Source organism: the organism of the source record quoted next, unplaced genomic scaffold (assembly GCF_019419815.1).
Source record: "Pyrus x bretschneideri cultivar Hongxiangsu unplaced genomic scaffold, Pyrus_bretschneideri_v1 Contig32, whole genome shotgun sequence".
NCBI classification, from domain to species: Eukaryota; Viridiplantae; Streptophyta; class Magnoliopsida; order Rosales; family Rosaceae; genus Pyrus; species Pyrus x bretschneideri.
In genome coordinates this window covers 4224895-4249100 of record NW_025999635.1, presented here as the reverse complement: position 1 = coordinate 4249100, position 24206 = coordinate 4224895, and the positions used below count along the sequence as shown (strand labels likewise).

At 35.9% G+C, this 24206-nt stretch overlaps 1 protein-coding gene and 2 long non-coding RNA genes across 9 annotated transcripts; all 3 read left to right on the top strand.

Annotated features, from left to right (window-relative positions):
* Positions 1–610: 610 nt before the first annotated feature.
* LOC125480184 lies at positions 611–3777 on the top strand. Of its 4 annotated transcripts, none has more exons than XR_007260594.1 (6): positions 611–783; positions 902–1034; positions 1391–1464; positions 1574–1704; positions 2401–2464; positions 3459–3777. It is a non-coding gene; the product is annotated as an uncharacterized LOC125480184 (long non-coding RNA). The 4 variants fall into 4 exon arrangements; XR_007260596.1 differs by having other exon boundaries at positions 1391–1481; XR_007260595.1 differs by lacking the exon at positions 1574–1704.
* Positions 3778–4822: 1045 nt separating this feature from the next.
* LOC103952742 lies at positions 4823–8709 on the top strand. The gene is made up of 5 exons (XR_007260599.1): positions 4823–5167; positions 5493–5573; positions 5705–5803; positions 6240–6284; positions 7059–8709. It is a non-coding gene; the product is annotated as an uncharacterized LOC103952742 (long non-coding RNA).
* A 7825-nt stretch (positions 8710–16534) lies between these two features.
* On the top strand, positions 16535–24206 carry LOC103963370 (quinone oxidoreductase). Of its 4 annotated transcripts, none has more exons than XM_048590734.1 (5): positions 16535–16595; positions 22125–22269; positions 22634–22860; positions 23065–23322; positions 23667–24206. In XM_048590734.1, the coding sequence occupies exons 1-5, from the start codon at positions 16554–16556 to the stop codon at positions 23970–23972; spliced, it is 978 nt and encodes a 325-aa protein (XP_048446691.1). In that variant the 5' UTR covers positions 16535–16553; the 3' UTR covers positions 23973–24206. The 4 variants fall into 4 exon arrangements, with proteins under 4 accessions (XP_048446691.1, XP_048446692.1, XP_048446690.1 ...); XM_048590735.1 differs by lacking the exon at positions 16535–16595 and adding an exon at positions 20131–21353 and having other exon boundaries at positions 22634–22822; positions 23075–23322; XM_048590733.1 differs by lacking the exon at positions 16535–16595 and adding an exon at positions 20149–21353.

Here is a 24206-nt window from a genome sequence, read left to right as displayed (position 1 = left end):
ACAGTTTTTTTTATCAAAACACATCAATACCAAACCAAAGGCCGACAGTGGCATGATCGTAATTAAACTGAAATTCAGACCCAAACACATTATCTATTCTAAAATTGAGGAGCAATTGACTGTTCATTCCGCTACAGTCAATTGTTTACCTCTTGATTTCATCTTATTTACAATAAAAAGTATGAGATTTGGGCTGGGTTTGAAGGGTATTTATTTGAACTCAGAAGGGTAATTTTGTCCGGAGGGTTTAGGACGAATTACCCCTTCATTTCAACTTATTTGCAAGAAACCCATTATATGTGGACTAGGTTGGAAGGGCAATTTTGTCCTCTCGGTTTTGAGTGAATTCAGAGGTTGGCGTGTAGAGTTTCATTTGTTGTCCTTCAACGAGGGTTTCGGGGGATGGAAACTCTGACAGAGAGCGGAAGAAACAGAGAGAGAGAGAGAGAGAGAGAGAGAGAGAGATGCCGATGGGAAGAGAGCGCAGGGGAGAGGTATGAGTGATGGATTTCAAAAGTGGGAAAGTGGGTTTTGTCTTCTCGGTTTTCACTGAATTCGAGGGTTGGCGTGTACAGTTTCATTTGCTGTCCTTCAATGAGGGTTTCGGGGGGAAGAAAGAACAATTGTGGGTTAAAGTCTTCATATTTGAAAGTTGAATCTCAGCCTTTGAAAGGCTTTGTGAACGTGTCTTCGCGTGTGCAGCAGCACTCTGCAGCTAGAACTTTTTTTTATTTTTCATTCGAATCGATTCGATTTTTTACCCAGAAAAGTTAGCGGTTACTGGTGAGTTTTTCTGCCTTTCTTAGCGTGGGTGTTTTAATTTTTTTTTTGTTTTTTTGGTGGTTTAGGATTTGCAGATGGGTTTTGTGTTTAAGTTTGCTTTTTGTGATTTTGTTTGTAGGCTCGGATCCTCCTCTTCTTCTTCATCCAAACCTGTAGCCCCACCTTTGATTATTACCGACGGAAACACGACGGATTAAGGCGCAGCACCAATACTGTAACACTTAGGAGAAAAGAGGCCCAAACCCGCAAAGGTATTCTTTGTGTTTTTTTTTGTTTTTTTTTATTTTTTTATTTTTTTTTATTGGTTCTGGGCTTTGAACTGTTTAGATGTTGAGAATAAGTTTTTCATTTTTTTTTTCGTTACTTTGTTTCTGGGTTCGCTCCAATTAAGACAATTAGGGAATGGGTGAATTTAAATTCTGGGATATCCCTTCAGGAAAATATAAGAATTTTTTATTTTTGTGAATATATTTGTATTGAATCACTGACCTCTTTTTTATTTAGTAGGGAAAAAGGGAATGATGTGATTGAATAAGGCAATATGGATGAATTTCTTTAGTTCTTGCTATGATAATCTATTATTTTACTCTTTCACTTTATTTTACAGATTCGTTCGAACACTTGCAGGAAGAAATAACGAGGCGGTTGAAGTGTAGTACGAAAGTTTACTTTGAAGCCAAGGTTAAGAAAAAAGAGTGGTTTGTACAGTAGCTAAGTAGATATAAGTGTATATCTCTGTGTATGTATTTGTATCATTTGTTTTGATTGTGATTCTTGGTTTTGCGATTAGGATTTTTGGAAGGAGGCTTCGATTCAATTATTGGAATAGATAATATTTATTGAAACTTCAATGGGTCAATAGAAGCTGGTTGCTTGCAAAGGCAAGAACATCAGTATATATGCATTGGAATTTGTTGCGTTGTAAGTAGCTTTATAGGCATTCTATGCCATTGCCAATACATCAGTTTATATAGCAGCAAAATGATTATGAACATTGGAAAATCTAAAGTAACTTTAACTATTGTGCTTGGTTCTAAACTTTTCTAATCTTTGTCTATAAAAGTTGACAATTAGGCAGTGATTTCGATTGGGCATAAGTTATTTGCATCCCTTTTCCATCCTTACATAATTGAAGTGCTTTTGACTCTCTGTGGTTATGAGTTACAAGATCAAATTGTTGAATTTTTTCTTCCATCTGTGTTTCCTTTTTCAAAAACTGAAATTGTTCAACTATTTTATTTGTTGTAGGCGTGTGAAATTAGATAGATAAAGAATGGGAACTTACTACTCGAGAAATTACCAAGTGTTACATCCCTATAAAAATATAGCATTTGAACGTGTTGACTTTTTGAATCCCACTTTGAGCTTTTGGTTTATGCAGTCAAATATGTATAAGAACTCAACTCAATGATGCATTGGCCAATCTCTTGCTGGGTTATAAAGGATTAATATATGAGTTTTCTCGTAAAATCCTATAGTCCACTTTGTATCTTTGCTTGATGAAATTGTTTCTTATTAACTACTTTTTTTGTCCTTTTTTTTTGCCAAGGCTTTGTATCATGTGGACTTCAATTGGTGAGTATCACTTCGATGTTGATATAGTTTATTTTGTTGCAGAGGATATGAAGAAGTGGAAATGTACCTGATGGAATGAGAGTTTTGCTGCTTAAGACAAAGAATGGTAACTTAGTTATTTCATTTGCTTTTTAGCTATTTCATTGCTCTGTACAATGCGTTTTAGTTTTTTCAACTCATAGATAGTTTAACCCATGATATGTCTTCACATCATTCTTGGATATCATTAACTACTCCTTGCAAAAGGTGAAACTGAATATATACAACAATTTTCTATTTGTGCATCAATAGATTAATTTGACTAATTTAAAGAAATTGTTGCAATTTGGTATCAATTGTGTTCGGTTGTTTGGAAGCATGACTATTTCTGGATTTATGAAACACTTTGTAGATATTCCATGCATTTTTGCAGCTGGAATCTTTTGGTAATACTTAACCTTTTAACCAAAGCCTATATATGCCAATTGGTTTTGTAAGTAGCATCAAATAATTAATTGCTTTTTTCTTGGTTAGTGCCTAAATGTTTACACTTTCAGTTTAACAGAAAATGATAAATTGAGACAAAGTTGGAACCTAATAAATCAATATTAGCAAACGCATAAACTTATTTCGTGATTATCACGATATTGTTTCAATATTCTACTTTTGCTTGCAATTCTGTTCTCTCTAGGACATTAAGGTGCATTTTTGGTTTTTAAGTTTCATCGCCAGATAACAACTATTTGATTGTGATCTCTCTATAGGATTGGATATATGATTTAAAAATTCTGTTAATGTTAATTGTGATTCAATTGTTTTTTCAATCATGTAAGGAGATGCAATCTAAGTGACTCTAAAAGATGTCGACTATGCTTTGGTTGATCAAAAAATAGAAACTGCACTTCTGTATTATGAGAGAAAATAGAGAGCAATCTGTCTCAGTTTTGGAATGTACTGGAATAAAAAAAGCTAACTAAAGGTGCTAACTTTGAATTTCCCCGAAATATCTTTTTTTTTTATTAATTATTTAGACGTAGAAATTCTCCATGTTATTTTTATTAATTATTTATTTGGGAGTGAAGTGAAAATTTGTAAATGTGGATTTGTGTTTGTTTGCCCAGCTGCTATGTCAAAGCTGGAGGAGCCATTGTTGATTAATCCTAGGAAATATGAGGCTTTGTGGTGCTGGGAAATGCTTAAACTGCTTGCACATTATGCACTCCGGACCAGAATGAGGCAAAGGTTATAAAATGTGTTGTACTGCTTCCAGAAGGCTTTCAATGAGGTTCTTCCACTTACAAATTTGTTATTCTTGGAATTTGTAATCCCGCAGCAACGCGCGGGCATTACTAGCTAGTTACTTTAGTCTAAAGAAGGCTTTTCAATTGCACTGTACAAATGAATAGTTTTTGGATCCTAATTTCACACTATTTACGGACATGCCATTGCTCCAAGGATTTTGCCTGGTTTTTTTTTTTTCCTTTTTTTTTTTCAGGGTTAGTTGTATGGGCTTTTGCGGGTTTGGGCTGTCACTGGGTTGGTGGGTTTTGTTTGTGGTTGGGTTTTTCGGATGGATGGCCGACACGGGCAGGCCTAGCCTGCAACGATGCCAGCGAGAAGAGACGAGGGGGTGTCGTGTGATGCGAGAGAGAAGAGAGAGAGGAGGAGTCGTCCGATGGCAGAGAGAAGAGAGAGAGGTCGTGCGATGCAGAGAGAAGAGAGAGGAGGTCTCCGGGAAGGAAAAATTTGAGGAGAAAGGAATGGGTAAGATGAGCAAAGCAATAGGTAGGCCTGCCCGGAATTTGGGTTTTGTTTTTTCTTGGTGAGATCTGCTTTAGAAAAGCGGTGAGGCATGAAGGGACGCCTAAACCGAGGGTTGGTTTCAGAGATTTGGTTCTAGCTGGAAGCTATCTCTGTAAGCATTGATGAGGATTTCTCCTAGCTGGCAGCTTCAATTCCTTTCAAAGCTAAGTGTCCCTTTTGAACTGAATTTTCCCTTATTTCACTGTTTCTGGTTTGAACCTGCTTAGAAACCTGTTTTTTTTCCTGCTTTGTTTTCTGTCTGGTTCTAGTTCGGTTATTCAACTTTTAGTTGGGAGTGCAAGATTTGTTTTTAAATTATTAAATTGGGACAGAAAAACAGATATTTTGTGCTACTTTCTTCACTGTGATAATACCACTTCCTCTTCATTTCTCTTTTTCTTCCTGTTGTGTTGGTCTTTCAGTGTTATAGCTTCTCTGCAGAAATCAAACTGTATGCAATTTGCTCCTTTTTGTTCATTACCCTATTATTTGTTGTTGTGCTGACCCTATGAATCAAATAGTCAGTTTTTTTATCCCTCTAAAATACATTATGCATCTGATTTTTGTTCATTCACATATGATGCACTGTGAATCATTTCCTGACAAATATGTTGAGATATGTTATTTTTTGTAGCAAATTATGGTTGCTGTTGTTAGAAATAGATTTAATGTTTCTGTTTGGTTTGATTATAGCTTATGTCTTTTAACAAGCATGCTTTTAAAGTTGCTATCAAGTGTTTCTCATCGTAAACACGATCAACAACTTTGGCTTTCTTTGCGTTTTGCATGATAAAAACAACAAATATATTGATCTTCAAAACCAGGGTTTAGGGTTGACTGTCATTCGATGTATAGAATTTCACCCCTTTTATTTGTTTTTTTAATATTTCAATCCTCTTTCAGAATACTAATCCAAATTTATTAACCAGGTGATTTTTCACTCAATCCCGAAGTTCGTATTTCTCATATTGGTGTTGTGTGCAGATTACTGGTGGTCAGCTTGCTAAAGCATTGTATTTAGGTGAAGGTATTTGACCTCCTGATCAGTATTCAGACTTAACTTTTTGTCATATATTTTCAGCAGATATTGTAGTTAATCAATTCGTCCCTGACGTGTTGAACTTAAGTGAAAATTTTAAATTCAAGTTTGAAAATCTTCTTTTTGGTGAAGTTATTTGTACAAGTAAAGAGACTAGGAATGGCAACAGACAGGGTAGGCTGGGTATTCGCATCCCGCCTCAGCCTCTAAACAAGGCACTGACAACTTTTCATTGTTTAACTTTTCCCTCCCTTAGATAGTTGCATATGCTTGTTAATCTGCTTCTTACACATGTTGTGTCCTAATGGTGTAGGTGGGTTGCCGGATGCATGTGCATATTACTCGAATAGACGAAGCTAAGAATGACTTGGTATTGAGTGAGAAGGAAGCTTGGGTCAGTTGGATTTCGACATTTAATTTATTCATGTTTTTGGTTGCTTGCTATGTTCTCTCATTGTTTGATCTGAGATTCTATGATCTTAATTTTCATAAGAATTGACATTGGTTTGCCATATAATGTTTCAGGAACTGTTATACCTTTAAGAAGGGAACACTTTTAGAAGGAACTGTCAAGAAAATCTTTCCGTATGGAGCCCAAGTGAGGATATGAGAATCTAACAGGAGGTATAATGACTTTCAAACTTACGTGTGTAATTACCTCCATAAGTGTGGTTACAAGTTGAGCCTTTTCTTTGTTTTGTTTTTGGTTGAAGCTTTCCACGCCTTCCTTATATTCTTTTTCTAGTTTGTTGACAAATAAGATCATGTTTATTTTTCTTCTAATTTTTGAGTGTGTGTGTGTGTATATATATATATATATATATTTCTCTCCACCTGCCAGTATCATTTTGGCAGTTTCCTCCTGTCTGATAACTCTGTTTTTATTTTTTTCTTGTTTGTGGTTTTTAGTCTTTGTCATTTTGGTGAAGCTTTGCTAGCATCTCTGTTCCGGCAGTGTGTGATTAGTGCTAATGGAATTTCAGCATTGTTTCTGAGCTATTATTTTCGTTGTTGTTCTGTGAGTTAGTGCTAATGGATTTGCTGTGTTTGCGGTTTTCAGAAACTTGGATCGTTGGATGGAGCACTTGGCCCTTTGGCTTTTAAGGTATATTTGTTTACGGTGGTTTCATGACTGTTGTTACATTATTTTTTTTGCTCACGTCGAGACTGGATTTGGCTATGTAATTGTGGCATCCTTTGACTATGTATGACCACGATAACAGTGGAATGTATAATTGCTATGTCTTTAAGTTGGTGTAATGTTAATGGTTTGCAGATGCTTAGGAGACCATCTATTGCCATCAATAAAATTGTCATCAATGAAATTGGGGAAGAAATTTTGAGAAGTAATGTTAATGGTTTGTAGAATTATTATTAACAAGCTTTTGTTGCTCCCATTGTTTGTTAATTTTTATTAACAAGTTTTAAGGCCAGACCCATTAGTTATTGATGGTTATTGGCACAAGGCCATTATTGTTTCACTGCTGGTGAGATTGTGTTGTTTCTTGAAGATTTTTTGGGTAAGGTTCATGCTGTGTACATTTTTTTTTTTTTTTTGTATTTTTTGTGTTTCTTGCAATCATAAAGTGGGTTGAGCTTGGTTCATGAAAAAAAAAAAACAACAAATTTATTGACTTTTGGACGTGTTTCGCTTAAAAACAACAAGTTGTGATGTGTTTGTCGTTGTAAACATGATCGGGAACTTTGGCTTTCGATGTGTTTCGCATGATAAAAACGGAGAATAAATTGAGCTTGAAAATAAGGGTTTAGGTTTCACTGTCTTTCCATGTATAGAATTTTACCCCTATTTTTGGTTTCTTTATGATTTCAATTATCTTTCAGTAACCTAATCCCTAAACTGATTAAATTCATTGACCAGGTGATTTTGGATTCAATCCCGAAGTTCCTATTTCTCGGATTGGTGTTGTGTGCTCCTTTCTGGTGGTCAAATTGGTAAATCATTGCATTTTACTAAAAGTATTTGACCTGCCTATGCGCCTTTCGTCTCTAAAATGTTTGAATATAGTCGTCTTGGGAGTCTTAGGGGAGTCTTAGTGTGATCGTTCTTCTATTTCTTAGATTCAAACTATTTTTAATTTCTCATTTAATTGGTGTAGCTTTGCTCATTTAACAAGAATTTAATCAGATTTGGTCCTCAAATTTCTCTGAATTGCTAAAGGATTTATTTTCTTTGGAATTTTCAAAAACTCGGGTCGTGGGAGGAAGAAGCTGGTTCATAACTGTTTGGAGTCCAGTGGATTGGTATCCATATCTTATAAATATGTTGGTCAAGACATATGTTAGCTTTCATTTTGCTTTCATTTTGTTTTTCCATTTTCGTTTCTTATATCTTGCTTTTGGATCATAATACGAATTCCGGTGTGTGTGAGTGTGTGCAGTGTTTGTGCATTTCAAATTCTCAAGCGTGATGATATTGCCTAAACATGTAGATTTTACACTGCTTTTGTGCCATGCAGTACCGACATTCTATGTGGCCTCTTAGCTAATGATACAATCACATTATATGAACTTTAATTAGTTTTCATGTCACAGTTTCAATTTCTTTGCTTTGTTTGGAAATTTGTGGGTTTATCTTCGGAGCACTTAGTTGATTTAGCTTACATTTTAACTATTGAGGATTCTTAATGCATTTTGGTTTTACATGGATTCCATTTCTGTGATTGCCACCCTTAGTCGATGGTATTATCTTTACAATGGATTTAAATTGGGGATTTGGAGAATCTAATAACAAAACTGAATTATATGTTCCATGCTTTTCGTTTTCATTTTGGGTTAAAAAGTTGGAGCTTTGGATCAGGATTTTTCTTTATTGAACTATAATTTTGTGCTTAGGAGACTATCTGAAACTGCTTAAATTTGTTTGCATAGGAACTTTGTTTTTTCTTTTCGATGTAATCTGTTTTGTTAAAGGTGATGATAAAGATTTATCAATATTGTTTGTTTGGAGTTAGGTGGAAATTGGAAGGGAGTAAATTGTGATCGTTTATCCAGCATTTGATAAAATTGGGCAAATAATGTTAATGGTATGTAGATGCTTAGGAGATTGTCTGGGGCTGCTTAAATTTTATATATTCAATTGCATAGAGTCGACCTGACATACACAACCATGGTCAGATTGCCACCCTTAGTTCATGGTTTGTAGATGCTTAGGGGATTGAGAGGTCATGCTAAGGAGAGTATATTACTTGCCACTGAGGAATATACTTCATATAATAGCAATGTGATGATGTGTGGCATGCTTTAACTAAGGGATATTTTTGTGTAGTAAGAAAGCCATATAGAGTCACATTTTTGTTTTTGTTTTTTTTTTCTTTCCTGGATTTGGTAACTGAAATTTTATGTGTGAACTACATGTTTCTTCAGGAAATAGAACTTTTTTGGAAACCATCTATTTCTAATCAAAGACATTCAGTTTCTTCCTGCTCATTGTACAATGTGTTTATATGCCAGCTCACTTGAATGTATATAAAAAAAAATTGCTTATCTTATCAATCTCATTCACTCATGTATCCCTCTGTTTGTTCATAATTGTGTTGAATTTATTCAACTTAAATGTGTTTCATTCATCCGATTACACCTGAAACAACAGGTTCCCGCAGCAACGTGTGGGCATATTTTCCCGTAGGCCACTTTGAAAAGTAGTGGCGTGGTCTTAAATAGAATAAAATTCGGATTCAAACACTGTTCATTTAAACAGTGCCAATTTCAAATCTTACTTTAGACTAAAGTAATTTATAAACAACTAGCCTCTCCGTACGCACGTTAAGCATTTTTGCATCACGGACGCTACACGTCCCTAAAGGTGTATTATGATAGTTTTTCTTCCATTGTAATTGTCAAGATATATTTTAAATGTATTGTGTAAAGATAAACTTTTTCTTTACCATGCACGTTCTAAAAGGTTGTCATGTTTTTCGTTTTCACTTTGCGTAAAGTAATTATTTAAATGTTATTCATGCAATTGTCAAACAACATGAGATTTTAAATGCAAGTTCTTATCTAATGTCCATGAACAATAGCAAGTAGCATCCACTTTCCAACATAAACATAATTAAAATTTACAAAAATATTAATAGGTCGAATTCCTGGATTAGAGGAACATAACAAAATAAAAAAGAAAAATTAAAACAAAAAGTTTAATTACCAAAAACGTAAAATAACCAATAGAAAGAATGGAGCAAATTCCCTCACAAATTGCACACCGATTGATTGTTTGCAAGAACATCTCTCTCTCTCTCTCTCTCTCTCTCTCTGATTGAGGCAAAAACCTAATAACAGGAAAATACCAATCAAACATTGAAGAGAAAGGAGGAGAGACATAGGGAGAATTCCCGACTGTAGGAATGTGCTTGAAATGTTGTAAAACCCTAAAATTGGTTTAGTTTAAAGTTTCAGTTCGTATGAGTAGAAAAGCAAATGAGAAAGAATACACATATGAATAAAATTAGATATCTATAAACCTTTACCATCCTGACCACTGTGGAAAATCTTCATTACAGTCGGAGTCATAGAAAATATACGACTCTTCAATACTTTTTAAACAATAATTAAGGCCTATGGTCATAAGGAAAATTAGAATGTTCGAAAGACAATATACTTGTAGGCTTGTAGCAATTAAAAGATTAAACAATTAAGTGGAGAATTACCTGTTAGAATTGAAAAATTATTACAAAAAGCTTGAAAATTGCCCAGTTAGATACTGAAAAAAGAGAGTGATGAGATGGGGGATTTCAATCAAATTGAAAATTTGCAACATGCAAATGTGGTGGGGGTGAAGCTCTTTTTAATCATACTTTTCCTCTTCATACTCTTCACCATCCTCATCGTCCTCATATTCCTCATAGTCATTGCCTGACTGACCATGTTCCTATGCTAAAAGCAACTCCACCCCTATCCACTTTGCGCCAACACCCAGCCCATTTATCCACTTAATTGAACAGTAATAGACCCAATGAACAGTAATAGGCCAAAGCATCTACACCCCAAAAAAAATGTGCTGGCACCTAGTCTAAAAATGCGCTGGCACAAACGATCTCCACCCCTACAAAATGCGCTGGCACCCAGTCCATTTAAAATATTAAATAATTTTTTTATAAAATAAAAAAAAATAGTTTTAATTTCGGATAGGATTTTTAACCAATCTCGTCACGCCACGTGTCATTATCCGAACGTACTATTTTTGAATAGATTTCCGCTAAGATTTTCAACCAATCCCGACAATCCACGTGTCACTTCCTGTTTACAATAATTTAGGCAAGATTTCGATAAGATTTTTAACCAATCTCTTCACGCCACGTGTCATTATCCGAACGTACTATTTTTTGAATAGATTTCCGCTAAGATTTTCAACCAATCACGTAGTGCCACGTGGCATTGTCTAGAACCTCATCTTCTTTTTTTTTGTCCATATAAACCCTACATCCCTACATCCATCCTCACACTAAACTCAATCCTTTTTTTTAGCTCAGAATTCTTCTTTATCGTTTTCAAATCTTGAGTTCTTACAATGTCTTCTTCAAGGAGAGCGTATAAACAGTTGCAAGAGCAGCAGAAAAGGTTGTTGGCACAACAGGAAGAATTGGTCAATCTTGACCAAGGTGGAGGTGGAGATGAGGCCTTCGCAATGGAGGAAGATGAGGATGATCACCATAGAAGGCGGAGGGCCTCACATTCCCGCCGTATCATGGAAGCTATGGGTCAGATAGCCAAACCCGGACGTGCGGCAAACATCGATAAAAGAAGGGAAAGACGAGGTAAAGATCTCTTGGAAGATTATTTTATTCCCAACAGCGTTTTCCCTGATCATGTTTTTAGACGTCGTTTTAGAATGCAACGAAGTTTGTTCGCTAAAATCATGAGTGATGTTTGCAACCATGATCTATATTTTGTGCAAAAAGAGGATACTTTTCATGTTCTAGGTCTTCTTCCTGAGCAAAAAATTACGGCTGCCTTGCGAATGCTTGCATATGGAGCATCTACAGATCAAGTGGATGAGATCGCAAGGATGGGAAAAACAACAGTTCTGGAGTCCCTGATGCGGTTTTGCTCTGCAATTAAAGCCCTCTACACCAATGAGTACCTTCGGCAACCCACGACAAGGGACATGCGAAGGCTTCTAAGGAATGGTGAGATGCGAGGCTCCCCTGGCATGATTGGAAGCATCGACTGCATGCACTGGACACGGAAAAACTGTCCAAGTGCATGGCAAGGAGCTTATGGCGACAGAAAAGGAGCCAAAAGCATCATTCTGGAAGCGGTGGCTTCTTTTGATACATGGATTTGGCATGCTTTTTTTGGTGTTCCAGGAGCTCAGAATGACCTAAATGTCATTACCCAATCTCCAGTGTTTGACGAACTGCTACAAGGGCGTGGGCCGAGATGCACATATTGAGTTAATGGTAATAAATACGAGGGACCATACTACCTTGCAGATGGTATTTACCCAAGGTGGTCAACATTTGTCAAAACAGTGCCACACCCGCAGAGTGAAAAAGAGAAACACCTCGCAAAGTGTCAAGAAGGGTGTCGGAAGGATGTTGAGCGTTGTTTTGGTATCCTGCAAGCTCGTTGGGCCATTGTCAGGGCTGCAGCTAGAATGTTTGATGTCGAGGCTCTTCGATCCATCATGATGACGTGTATTATTCTCCACAACATGATTGTTGAAGACGAGTATGATTATGATGCCGTCGATGAATACGAGCCGGATCCGATGAACAACTCAAGAACACAAATCTACTATGCTCATGACCGGACCGAAGATCCCGTGCAACACGAGCCGTTGGAACGGGATGGACGTTACAATGAATTGATCGTTCAACGATACACTTCATTGCAAGAGCCATACTGGCACATAGCCCGCCAGAATGACTTGATTGACCATCAGTGGAGATTGCACGAAGGCGAAGATAATTAAAATAAGGCTTGTGGTTGAAGAATAAAGTGTATTGTTTTTTAAGTAATCTTATTTAGTGTGTTTGCTTCTTTTTTTAAGTTTAAATGGTGACGTTATGTAATTTTATTTGGTGTTTTAAGTTTAAATGGTGAGGTTATGTAATTTTAAGTTTAAATGGTGTTTTATGTAATTTTATTTGGTGTTTTAAGTTTAAATGGTTTTTTTTTTTTAAGTTTAAATGGTGAGGTTATGTAATTTTAAGTTTAAATTAAATAAAGTTCTAAAAGTAAATAAGAAATTACATAAGAAATTAAATAAAGTTCTAAAAATAAATAAGAAATTAAATAAAGTAGTACAAATAAATGCGAAATTATACAAAGTCTGTGGAGTTAGGATATGTGGTGCTAGGATCTTGGTTGCTAGGATTTCTGTAGCTGGAACCCCCTTGACTTGTTTCGGCATCTCTTGCACGCCTCCTTCGCACGACATCTCTTTTTTCTGATGTCCAAAAATATTTTGAATTCGGAGACAGTCCTACTAGAGACTTGTTCATAGTGTCATGATCTGTTTGAGCCATCCTTTTTTCTCTAAGCATCTCATTCTCTCGATGAAGTGCTTCTCTAATCATCTCGTTCTCTCGATTAATTATTTCTCTTTGTCTCTCAGCCGCCGCATCACGAGCCTCAGTAGCTGCAATAATTGCTGCCATAGCAGCAGCTTTTTCCTCATCTTTAGCCTTTTCCTATGCCATGTTCAGTTCACCTTGACAAGTAAGTTCTTCCATATATTTAGTGTAGTCATTTTTGGAAGAACTACCTTTTTCCTTTGATGCCTTTTTACCTTGAGGCCTAAGGGACTGACGAGTCGGTTGGGTCTTTGGCACTTGTTCAGGCGTCCCTTCCGTGTCTTCAAATGTGTTGGCTTCTTGTTCGGCTGTGTCTGCTTCTGGCGAACTGTGTAGACCCATACCGTGCATGACAACTTTTGGACCGGTTGCCACAATTTTGTAACTAGGGCAATCTTTGACAATTTGCCATTATTCCCATTTGTTGAATGATTTGTTATGGCTCTTTGCATTGTAGAATGCTTGTGCTTGTAGTGTCTATAAAAATGTGGGATAAGATAGTATTAAAAAATACGGGTGTAACACAAATAAATAAATTAAAATATTGATGGACGTGGAATGCATATAAATTACATAAGAAATTACATAGAAATTACATAAAATATTGATGGGCATGGAATGCATATTACATAAAAATTACATAAGAAATTAAATAAATTAAAATATTGATGTGAGTGGAATGCATATAAATAAATAAAAGGGTAAAGTACAAAAAACTACCTCAACTATTGGGGTCACGACAGTTTCATACCTTATCTTTTAAAATTGACAATGTCATACCGCATCTTACGAATTTGTGACAATGTCATACCTCCGTCAATTTTTCTGTTAGTTTTTCTGTTAAATGCTGACGTGGCAAGAGATGAGGACCACTTTCTATTAAAAAATTAATAAAATATTATTAAAAACTAAAAAAAATATTTAATATTTTTTAAATATTAAAATAATAAATAAAAGTAAAATTAAAAAAAAAAGGGGTAAAGTACAAAAAACTACCTCAACTATTGGGGTCATGACAGTTTCATACCTCATCTTTTAAAATTAATATTGTCATACCGCATCTTACGAATTTGTCTTCCCCCAACACCCACACTCAATTTCCCCGCACCCACACCCACCCACACTCTTCTCCCTCCTGCAACCCAGAAAAAAAAAATCCCCAGATCCCGTCGGCGGGAAGATGGGTAAGCAGAGAAGGTGAAGGATGGGTGCGGAAGAGGATGTGGAGAATGGATAAAAGTGGTGGATTTGGAGTTTGATGGGTTTTCATTTTTTTTTTTCCTTTTTTTTTTCCTCTCCTTCTCCTTCTTCTTCTCCTTCTTCTTCTTCTTCTTCCGCAGGGCGGTGTTGATGGGTTTTCACATATTTTTTTATTTTTTCTTCCTCTCCTCCTTTTCTTCCTCTTCTTCTTCTTCCTCCTTCTCCTTCTCCCTTCTTCTTCTTCCGCGCCGACAGGGGGGAAATTTTTTTTTTCCTTGCTCCTTTTTTTCCTCTTCTTCTTCTTCTTCCTCCTCCTCCTCCTCCTCCTCCTTCTCCTTCTTGTTCCTCCGCAGGGGTTTGTTGGGTTTTCAAAAATTTTTTATTTTTTTATTTTTTTGGGTTTGCAGGTGGGGGGAAGAAAATGAAGATGGGGATAAGAGAGAGGAGGGGGAGGGGGAGGGGAGAGACGAACTGATGTTTTTTTTTCTCTGTTTTTATTATTATTTTAATATTTAAAAATATTAAATAATTGTTTTTTACTTTTTAATAATTTTTTTAATAGAAAGTATGTCCCGAATCAAGCCACGTCAGTACTTAACAGAAAAACTAACAGAAAAATTGACAGAGGTATGATATTGTCACAAATTCGTAAGATGTGGTATGACATTGTCAATTTCAAAAGATGAGGTATGAAACTGTCGTGACCCCAATAGTTGAGGTAGTTTTTTGTACTTTACCCTTTTTTTTAATTTTACTTTTATTTATTATTTTTATATTTAAAAAATATTAAATATTTTTTTTAGTTTTTAATAATATTTTATTAATTTTTTAATAGAAAGTGGTCCCCATCTCTTGCCACATCAGCATTTAACAGAAAAACTAACAGAAAAATTGACGGAGGTATGACATTGTCACAAATTCGTAAGATGCGGTATGACATTGTCAATTTTAAAAGATGAAGTATGAAACTGTCGTGACCCCAATAGTTGAGGTAGTTTTTTGTACTTTACCCTAAATAAAAATATTGTTACCTCATTCGCTAAACTTGTCCCACTACGCAGATTACCAGAAGCATGAGAGATGGCGTTTTTCCAACAAGTAAAGGATGCGTTGAGTTTTTTCCAACGACCTTGAAGACCTTGACTAGATCTGGCATCTTTTCCATGTACATCGCAAAACGATTTCGTAATTTTACTCCACATTTCTCGCTTATCCATCTCATTACCCGTAATCGGGTCATGAATAGTGCAAACCCAACATTCACACAACGTAACATCTTCACTGAGCTTCCACGAAGTCCTTTTTTCCTCTCAAAGTGTACAAAATATTCAAATGTAGAAAGTGTAGAAAATATTGAAATGTGGTGTAAGGTGGAAGATGAGGGTTAGGTATTTATAGAAAAAAAAAATTAATTTTTTAAAATTTTTCTGTATTTTTTTAAAAAAATTTTGACATTTTTTAATTAATTTTCAATAAATTTTAATGTTGTAATTAATCTGGACCGTTGGATTTGAAAAATAATCAAATCCAACAGCCAACACGCTGCCACGTGGCCAACGGTCAAATTTCTGACCGTTGGGCCTTTTTTTTTTTTTTTAATTTTTGGTGAAAAAAACGTGGACCGTTAATTTGTGATCGGACGGTCCAATTTAAAATTTAAATTTAAATTTTTTTTACCGTTGGAAATCCAACGGCCTACAAAAACTAGTCGTTGGAAATCCAACGGCTCTGAGGAAGGCCACGTAGCCCTCAGCTGGATGAATGCAAGTTGCCCTGCACGCGGGCCCCACCGCCTGCAAAGCCTGTCGACTACTCGCCTGGACTCGTGCGTGTTGTGCACGCGCCAGGCAAATGGACCGGCTTCTGGGTCCGTCCGAAATAGGCTGGGCTGCTGCCTGGCTTGGGCTGGGTGCCAGCCTGTTTCTTGGGCTGGAGGTGATGGACAGAGTCCCGGTCCATTTTCTTCACTTGGTGCCGGTCCATTTTCCTTGGGCTGGAATTGCTCTTAAGCACGTTCATGTTTTTCTTTCAAGTTTTTTGTTTTCATTCCAACTTTATTTTAAAATTTCTTATGTTTAATTTTTACTGTAACTTTTTTAATTTTAGGTTTTTGTATTTATATTCGTTTTTTTACATATATAGTAAAAAAAAAGTTAATTTATGTTTTTCCATTAAAGTTTTCATATTTGTTTTTTTTTTTGTATTTATATTCATTTTTTACATATATAGTAAAAAAAAAAATTAATTTGCGTTTTTCAATTAAAGTTTTCAATGTAGTTATTTTATTTTATTTTTTTACCAATTTGTCCTAGTTTTTTGAATTTTTTTAGGTTTGATAGTGAAGAAAACATAGGGGTATTTTTGGCATTTTGAAATGCTTCACCTATTTGGAAGATATATAGATAATCTATTAATAAGTAGTATAGACTTAACAATTTATGATTTTTTGACAAAAAAAAAATAATATTTATGATTTCAGGTGTGTGTACGAGAGACATAGACTAAAAAAAGATGTAAATCCAACATTATAATATTAACAAGAGTTAGGCTATTTATTAAGGGATAATTACGAAGAAATCACACTTTTGACCGGAAAATGGTTCGTGCCCATAAATCAAGCAGTATTGCCAACAAAGATGGTGAAAGCCATTCGAGTTCATGAACTTGGTGGTCCTCAGGTCTCCCTCTCTCCCCTGTATTTTTGGGTAACCTAAATGTTTGAATTGGTGATCACAATAAATCCAAGTTGTTTGATGGGGCTGAAAGTGATAGCCTTTTTGCTTTTAGCCAAGAGTACATGATTTCTTGTGCCCTTGTATTCATCGGACTAATCCGGAGAAGGTTAGTTCTTGTTTGGTGTCAAGGATTTGATAAATTTTGACTATGATTCAATAACTCACTATGATTCAATGTCGAAAGAAGAAATGGAAGTCAACTTCTAAATTTTGACTAAAGGCCATTTGGAAGTATTTTTAAAATAACAAAAAGTGCTTTTTGTGAAAATATTTTGGAAACCAATTCTTATTAAAAATATAAGTGAATCTTAAAAAAACGTTTTAAGTGCTTCTTGCAAGAAACATATATTTCATGCTTCTTCCAAGTGCTTTTGGAATCCAAAATCAATTTCACCAAAAACGCTTTCGGTCATTCTAAAAACACTTTCAGACGAGCCATAAGTTGAAAGTAGGAGAAGTAGTCAAGTAAGCTTATCCCTTCCAATCCTACCATTTCTTTGGCGATTGGAATGTTCTTCATGATTAATCCTTCTTCTGCCTTCCAAATATCTTTCTTTGACATACATTAAGTCTAGCAATTTTTCAGTCCAATTCAATCATAGACATCGAGCGAGGCCTCGACGTATTTGAGTTTGTAAACTTAAGTTTATATTGTGTTTATAGTTTATCTCGAGCCATATCAAGTGTGTTCATACACAACCTTTGAAACTGATTATTCAAAACCCGTTTGTTTTCGAGTTTTACTTCAGTTTGTTTTCCTTGAAAGAAGTTTCCTTTGCTCCTTATTTTTCTTTGATATGCAATCTGGTACAGTTAATTTTGTGATGCAATGCTGCTAGGTCTTGAATTTATAACACTGGCCATCCCCTTTTCAGATTTTGAAACTTTTGTTACTTGTCGTTATTAGATACGACTTGAGGGTCGTTATGCAGCGAACATGGACACATGGTCCTTGTTCACGCAGCCGCTGGTGGAGTTGGATCCTTTTTATGCCAGTGGGCTAATGCCCTCGGTGCCACTGTCATAGGAACCGTATCAACTCAAGAGAAAGCAGCTCAAGCCAAGGAGGATGGATGCCACCATGTCATAATCTGTAAGGAAGAGGACTTTGTCGTTCGTGTGAAATAAGTAATTTTCGACAATGGCGTTGATGTTTCTATGATGGCGTAGGGAAGGATACGTTTTGACGTATAAGTTTTACTCTTCTTATTTATCTCCGTAATTATGTCATGATTTACTCAAATGTTGTTGCATACATATCCTTGATCAACTCCATAATCGACGCAAGTGACTTGTAACTCAGTTGGGGGCATTCGACTTCATCTGATATATAACATTTGTTTTGGACTACGAATTCTTACCAATAGATATTGTTTTCAGGGATCGCTGGCAACCTCAAAGACTCGTGGACTCATGGTGAGTTTTGGGCAGTCATCAGTCGAGCCAAATCTGATTCCCTTATCAGCTATTGCAGCAAAATCCCTCTTCTTGACTCGACCTAGCCTTTTTCATTACGCTGTAACTCGAGACGAACTGTTAGAGACTACAGGAGAGGTATTTGCCAATGTTGCATCGGGTACATTGCGGGTTCGAGTGAATCCACACCTACTCGTTGTCCGAAGCAACACAGGCACACGCAGACCTGGAGAACAGGAAAACATCTGGATCTGTTGTGCTTACCCCCTAAGTCTAAAGCGAATAAGGGCTTCAGGTTGATGAGGATATCCAACTGCGATGGATGTCTCCTACCGTACACGTCAAGAAATGAACTCATTAAGCTAGCAATAAAAAGAGCTGAACTTTTTTGCATCGTTATTGATTTCTAAGTATTATCTGAAAAGTAGTTTTGAGCTAAAACTTTTGGAACATCATATGTAAACTCTTTTAGATCCAGCTGAAGAACTGAAATCCTTGTTCTTGAGAGGGATTTGAACTTTCGTGTAAGGGACAACAACTTTTGCAGTTTTGGTATTTCTTTTATACAACGTAATTCTAAGGGATTGGGGATTTGGTTAGGCCATACAATGGACCAACCACTAACTAGGCATCGAATTCAACATAAATTAAAACATCTCGCTCACAAGTAAAAAAGAAAACCACTAAATCGTAGTACTAGTTCGTTAGAGTATCTATATTACATCCCCAATTTTTTTTTAGGTAATAAATACTAATGAGCTCATACACTATTTTTTGAGTGAGAAGCTCACACACAGTGTGTAAATATAAAAGATTTCAAAAGAGGGAAAACATATATGGAACAGAGAGAAGCTAGATAAAATTGTGCGAGGAGAGCGTGGGAGTTGAGAGAGATATTTTGGTAACATGTGTGTGAAGGAAGAAAAAAACAGGAAAAAAAATATATATATTACTTTAATGTATGAGCCCTCTAATTCTAGTACGTGGAGTTCATGCAAGGGTGCCAATGTAACCAAGTGACGTGGGAAGCATGCACATGTGCGAACACACAATCCTTGCCATGAAAACCATGGGCTCCAAGAGCTGGTTTTTTGAAACTATGTGCCCTCAAGTCCCTATAAATTAAGAATTCTAGTCAGGTGACTATAATTTACATTTTTAGAATTGGCCAAGTTGAAATGGGAGATAAGCCTCCCAGATGCCAATGAAGATAAGTGGTTGGGAGGGTGGTCTCATAATTCATGTTCATATTCTTCATGAGAATTAAGAAGATGGTGGAAGAGGACTTCTCTCTCATGTCACTCATTTTTATTGTTTTTGGGAGTCTCCATTTTAACAATGTTTTGGACCTCATTATTATATTTGTCACTTATTTTCTTAATTTTCGGCTTAGATGTTATATTATATTTATTGCTCAATAAACCGTAATACTGTTTCCATATGCCTTATAAAGTTTTTCTTAATGCTCACCGAAAATATTTTGCCAAAATAAACAATTTGAATTTTTAACAAAAAAACTTAGGTGTTAGGGGGGCTTGACAAACACAAAACAAGGTGGACTCTGCTTGCGCAGAACAAGACGTACCTTGGCGCATGGAAAGTGAGGAAGGGCTCCATAAACGAGGTACGCTCTACGCATCGAAAACGAGGCAGGATTCATCGTGCAAACTGAGGTAAGCGTCGGATAAATAAGGCACACAAAACGAGGAGGGACAGGGCCCAAAAAATGAGGATATACATTAAATATAAAGGTATTTGAATTTAAATAAAGTAATGTAGGAAGAAAAAAACAGAAAATAAATAATAAAATAGAAAATGATATGATCGTTACTTAGATACCGATCATCTACAAACCCTGTTGGTGTCCAAATAGCGACTTCTTCAAGAAAGAATCGCTAAAATCATACCGATCTCCCTTTTCAGTTTTTATTTATTTATATTTTTTGCTAATGTTTCTTTTATTTCTTTTAACATAACAACAAATTATTATATTTATGTTCTTCAAATATATTTTTCCATGTAAAATCTATTATAATTCATTTTTAAACACTTATAATCAACAATTTAAAACATAAATTTAAAGATATTTAAATCTAATAGTGGTTACTCAACATATAAATAAGAAACTCAAAGGAAAAAACAAAAAAACAAAAAACAAATAAATAAATTGGAAAAGGAAAAATCGGTACCACGCAACCGATCCTTGCCCAGACCTAGTTAAATCATCGTTCAATTTATTTTCACCTATACCTCATCGTGAAGTTTTGAAAAGTAAGGTGAGACTTTTCATTGAGATTCTTGAAGGTAGAATCCATTTGATAATGTTTTGGACCTCATTACTATAATTTTCACTTATTTTTTCAGTTTTGGGCTTAAATATTATATTAAATATACATTTGTTGCTCAATGTAATAATAAATAAATAAAGAATATCCATATCTTTTTTTGAACAAAAGAATATCCATATCTAACAACATTAGATAATGCCACTTAATATTACGGTCTAATGATTTCATCTTTACTTGTAAGTGAGAGGTTTTAAGTTTGATTCTCACCAAAAGCGAATTTAAATCACATTATTCCTATCCCAGAGGATAAACTCACCCTCTCTCCTTAATATTAATATCCTTTGTTAAGGAAAAAAAACCAACATTAGATATTCAATTTGTGTTGTTTGTAATCAAAATTTATAGTTTTAATGTGCTTATAATTACTAGTTTATTTAACATGAAATGAGTATTAAAATCATTACAATTTATGATTTCAGGTACGTGTACGAGGATTTGAATCCTTGACGGATCCCCTTCTTGGAGATCTTAGGGATCAACGCACACGGACCATTGATAAAAAATCGTGTGGCCCCAATTAAATACTTTATATATTTTTAAAAGTAAAAAAGTCTCGTTTTTCGTGAAAAATATAAAAATGAAAAAATTGTAATTGCACGATTTTTGATCAACGGTCCGTATTCCTTGATCCTTAGGATCCCCGGGAGGGGATCCGGCGAGGATCCAAATCCCGTGTACGAGACATAGACTAAAAAAATAGGTAGTTTTAATGAAAAGCCCACTGTATTGTTTATTTAACGAAAAAATACATTTTTACATTAAAAAGTTAAATATGATACTATTCACTTTACCTTTTATATTGACAAGACTTAGGCCAATTATTAAGGGATAATTACCTAGAAATCACACTTTTGACCGGAAAATACCCAGAAATCAAGCAGTATTGCCAACAAGGATGGTGAAAGCCATTCGAGTTCATGAACTTGGTGGTCCTCAGGTCTCTCTCTCTCTCTCTCCTGTATTTTTTTGGGTAACTTGAATGTTTGAATTGGTGATCACAAAATCAAGACTTGTTCGTCAGTTGCAATCTGATGTGCCTGCTTTCATTTGTAAACTATTTCTGTTTACAATAAATCCAAGTTGTTTGATGGGAAATCTGGTAACAGGCTGAAAGAGATAGCCTTTCTGCTTTTAGCCAAGAGTACTTGATTTCTTATGCCATTGTATTCATCGGACTAATCCGGAGAAGGTTAGTTCTCGTTTGTCGTCGAGGATTTGATTGGATTCGATAACTCACTAGGTTAGTTCAATGCCGAAGGAAGAAATGGAAGTCAACTTCTAAATTTTGTCAAAGTTGAAAGTAGAATTAGGATTAGTCATCAAGTAAGCTTATCCCTTCCAATCCTACCATTTCTTTGGCAATTGGAATGTTCTTCGTGACTAATCTTTCTCCTGCCTTCCCAATTTCTTTCATTGACATACATTTAATGAATCTAAGCGATTTTTCAATCCAGTTCAATCATAGACATCCAGCGAGGCCTTGAAGTATTTGAGTTCTTAAACTTTTATTGTATTTATGGTTTATCTAGAGCTATATCAAGTGTATTCATATCAAGTGTATCAAGTGTAAACTTTTATAGTATTTGATTTCGTAAACTTTTATTGTATTTTTCTTTGATCTGCAATCTGGTTCAGCTACATGTCATTATTCCAAATTTCCAATGCTTTTATCCCAATTTCACTTAATTTTGTGATGTAATGCTGCTAGGTCTTGAAATGGGAAGATGTGGAAATAGGAGAGCCGAAGGAGGGGGAGGTTTGTGTGAAGAACAAGGCGATAGGGGTTAATTTCATCGATGTATACTTCCGCAAAGGACTTTATTATAAGGCTGATACAATGCCCTTCTCCCCAGGTTTTGCTTCATTTCCAAGTTCTGAAATGTAGGAAGGATTGACATCTAGTCCACTCTTTGAAGGCATAATTTCTAAGTTTAGTTTTTTCTTAACAGTTTCTTGCGTAAACATTTTGCGTGAGATTACAGTTTTCAGATATGATCAAGAATGATTTTTCAAACCTAAAAGAATGCCAGGCATGAAACCAGATTAGCCATTCCTACTGTTTGAAATAGAACTGACTAATCCTAAGAGAAATGGTCGAGAAACTCAACGTCACTATTCTTCAACAACTTGGAGTCCAGTCTTTTTTTGTCCTTCCAGTTCCTGATCAGAAGGCTGACGGATAAACCCTATTCGTTAACAACTCAATTTTCATTTCAGGTATGGAATCTTGTGGAGTTGTGACAGCCTTAGGACCTGGAGTAACAGGCAGGCGAGTTGGAGATCTGGTGGCCTATGTTGGCACTCCGATGGGGTCATATGCGGAAGAGCAGATTCTTCCTGAAAACAAAGTGGTGCCCGTTCCTCCTTCAATTGATCCTATTGTTGCAGCATCCATATTGCTTAAGGGTATGACAGCTCAGGTTCTACTACGCCAGTCTTTCAAGGTTGTTACGATTTTCTGTTTTGTTAACTATGTGATTTATGTGTCGAAAAAGTACAATCAACTGACAAATATTGGTGGTCAAGTTGTAACTAAATGCTTCCTGAATGTGAAATTTCATTCTTGGTTGATTCAGTGTTAGAAGTTGTTTATAAATTTCAATGCTGCTGCTTTTGTTGTTTGATCTGAATTTTGTGCTGCTATGGAGGTCGAACCAGGACACACAGTCCTTGTTCACGCAGCAGCTGGTGGAGTTGGATCCCTTTTATGCCAGTGGGCTAATGCGCTTGGTGCAATTGTCATTGGAACTGTATCAACTAAAGAGAAGACAGCTCAGGCCAAGGATGATGGATGTCGCCATGTCATAGTGTACACGGAAGAGGATTTTGTTGCTCGAGTGACAGTAATAACATCTGACAATGGCGTTGATGTTGTCTATGATTCTGTAGGGAAGGATACCTTTCAGGTAAATCTTACTTTTCATCCCTCAATTTTATACAGAACTTACAGAAATGATTCTAGGTTCTCCTTCTGCACCGTTCCTTTGATGTTCTTGGTTTCATTGAGTATCAACACAGCCTGTTACTGCTTCTGCTTTACCGTGACTTATTACCTAATCTAGTGTTGAAGTTTCTCAATGCTAGGCCAGGTATACCAAATCTCTATACTGTTCCGTTCGAGCTAGTTTTATGAAACTGTTAAAAGCAAATGCTAGTTACCCTTTGATTTTTTTCAGTTCAGAAGATTAGCTGGTCTAATTACTTGATGGTGAATTTTATATTTGGTACTTCATTGGGGCATTGTTTGCAGGGATCATTGGCATGCTTGAAGACTCGTGGATACATGGTGAGTTTCGGACAAGCATCAGGTGCAATTGATCCGGTCCCACTATCAGCTCTTGCAGCAAAATCACTCTTCCTGACCAGGCCGGCCCTGTTCCAGTACACTGCAGCTCGAGACAAATTGTTAAAGGTTGCGGCAGAGGTCTTTGCTAATGTTGCATCAGGCGTATTGCGCGTTCGAGTAAATCACAAATACGCATTGTCTCACGCAGCACAAGCTCATGCAGACCTCGAGAACAGGAAAACATCTGGCTCGGTTGTGCTCATACCCTAAAATTTCTGCCTCAACTGCTGTTCTTCGTGAACAGATTAATATGAGTTGGTTTGCAAAATGCAATGATGTTATCTCCAACTTTAGTGACAGACAGACTCGTTAAGCAAGCAAAAAAAGGCAATTGTATTTTTCGCATTTCTGCTGAAAGGCAAAACTGTTTCTGTCAAACAGCTGGGTATGTATCACATAACGTATGTCTCTCTCATCATTTGAGTATACACATGGTTTTCTCAA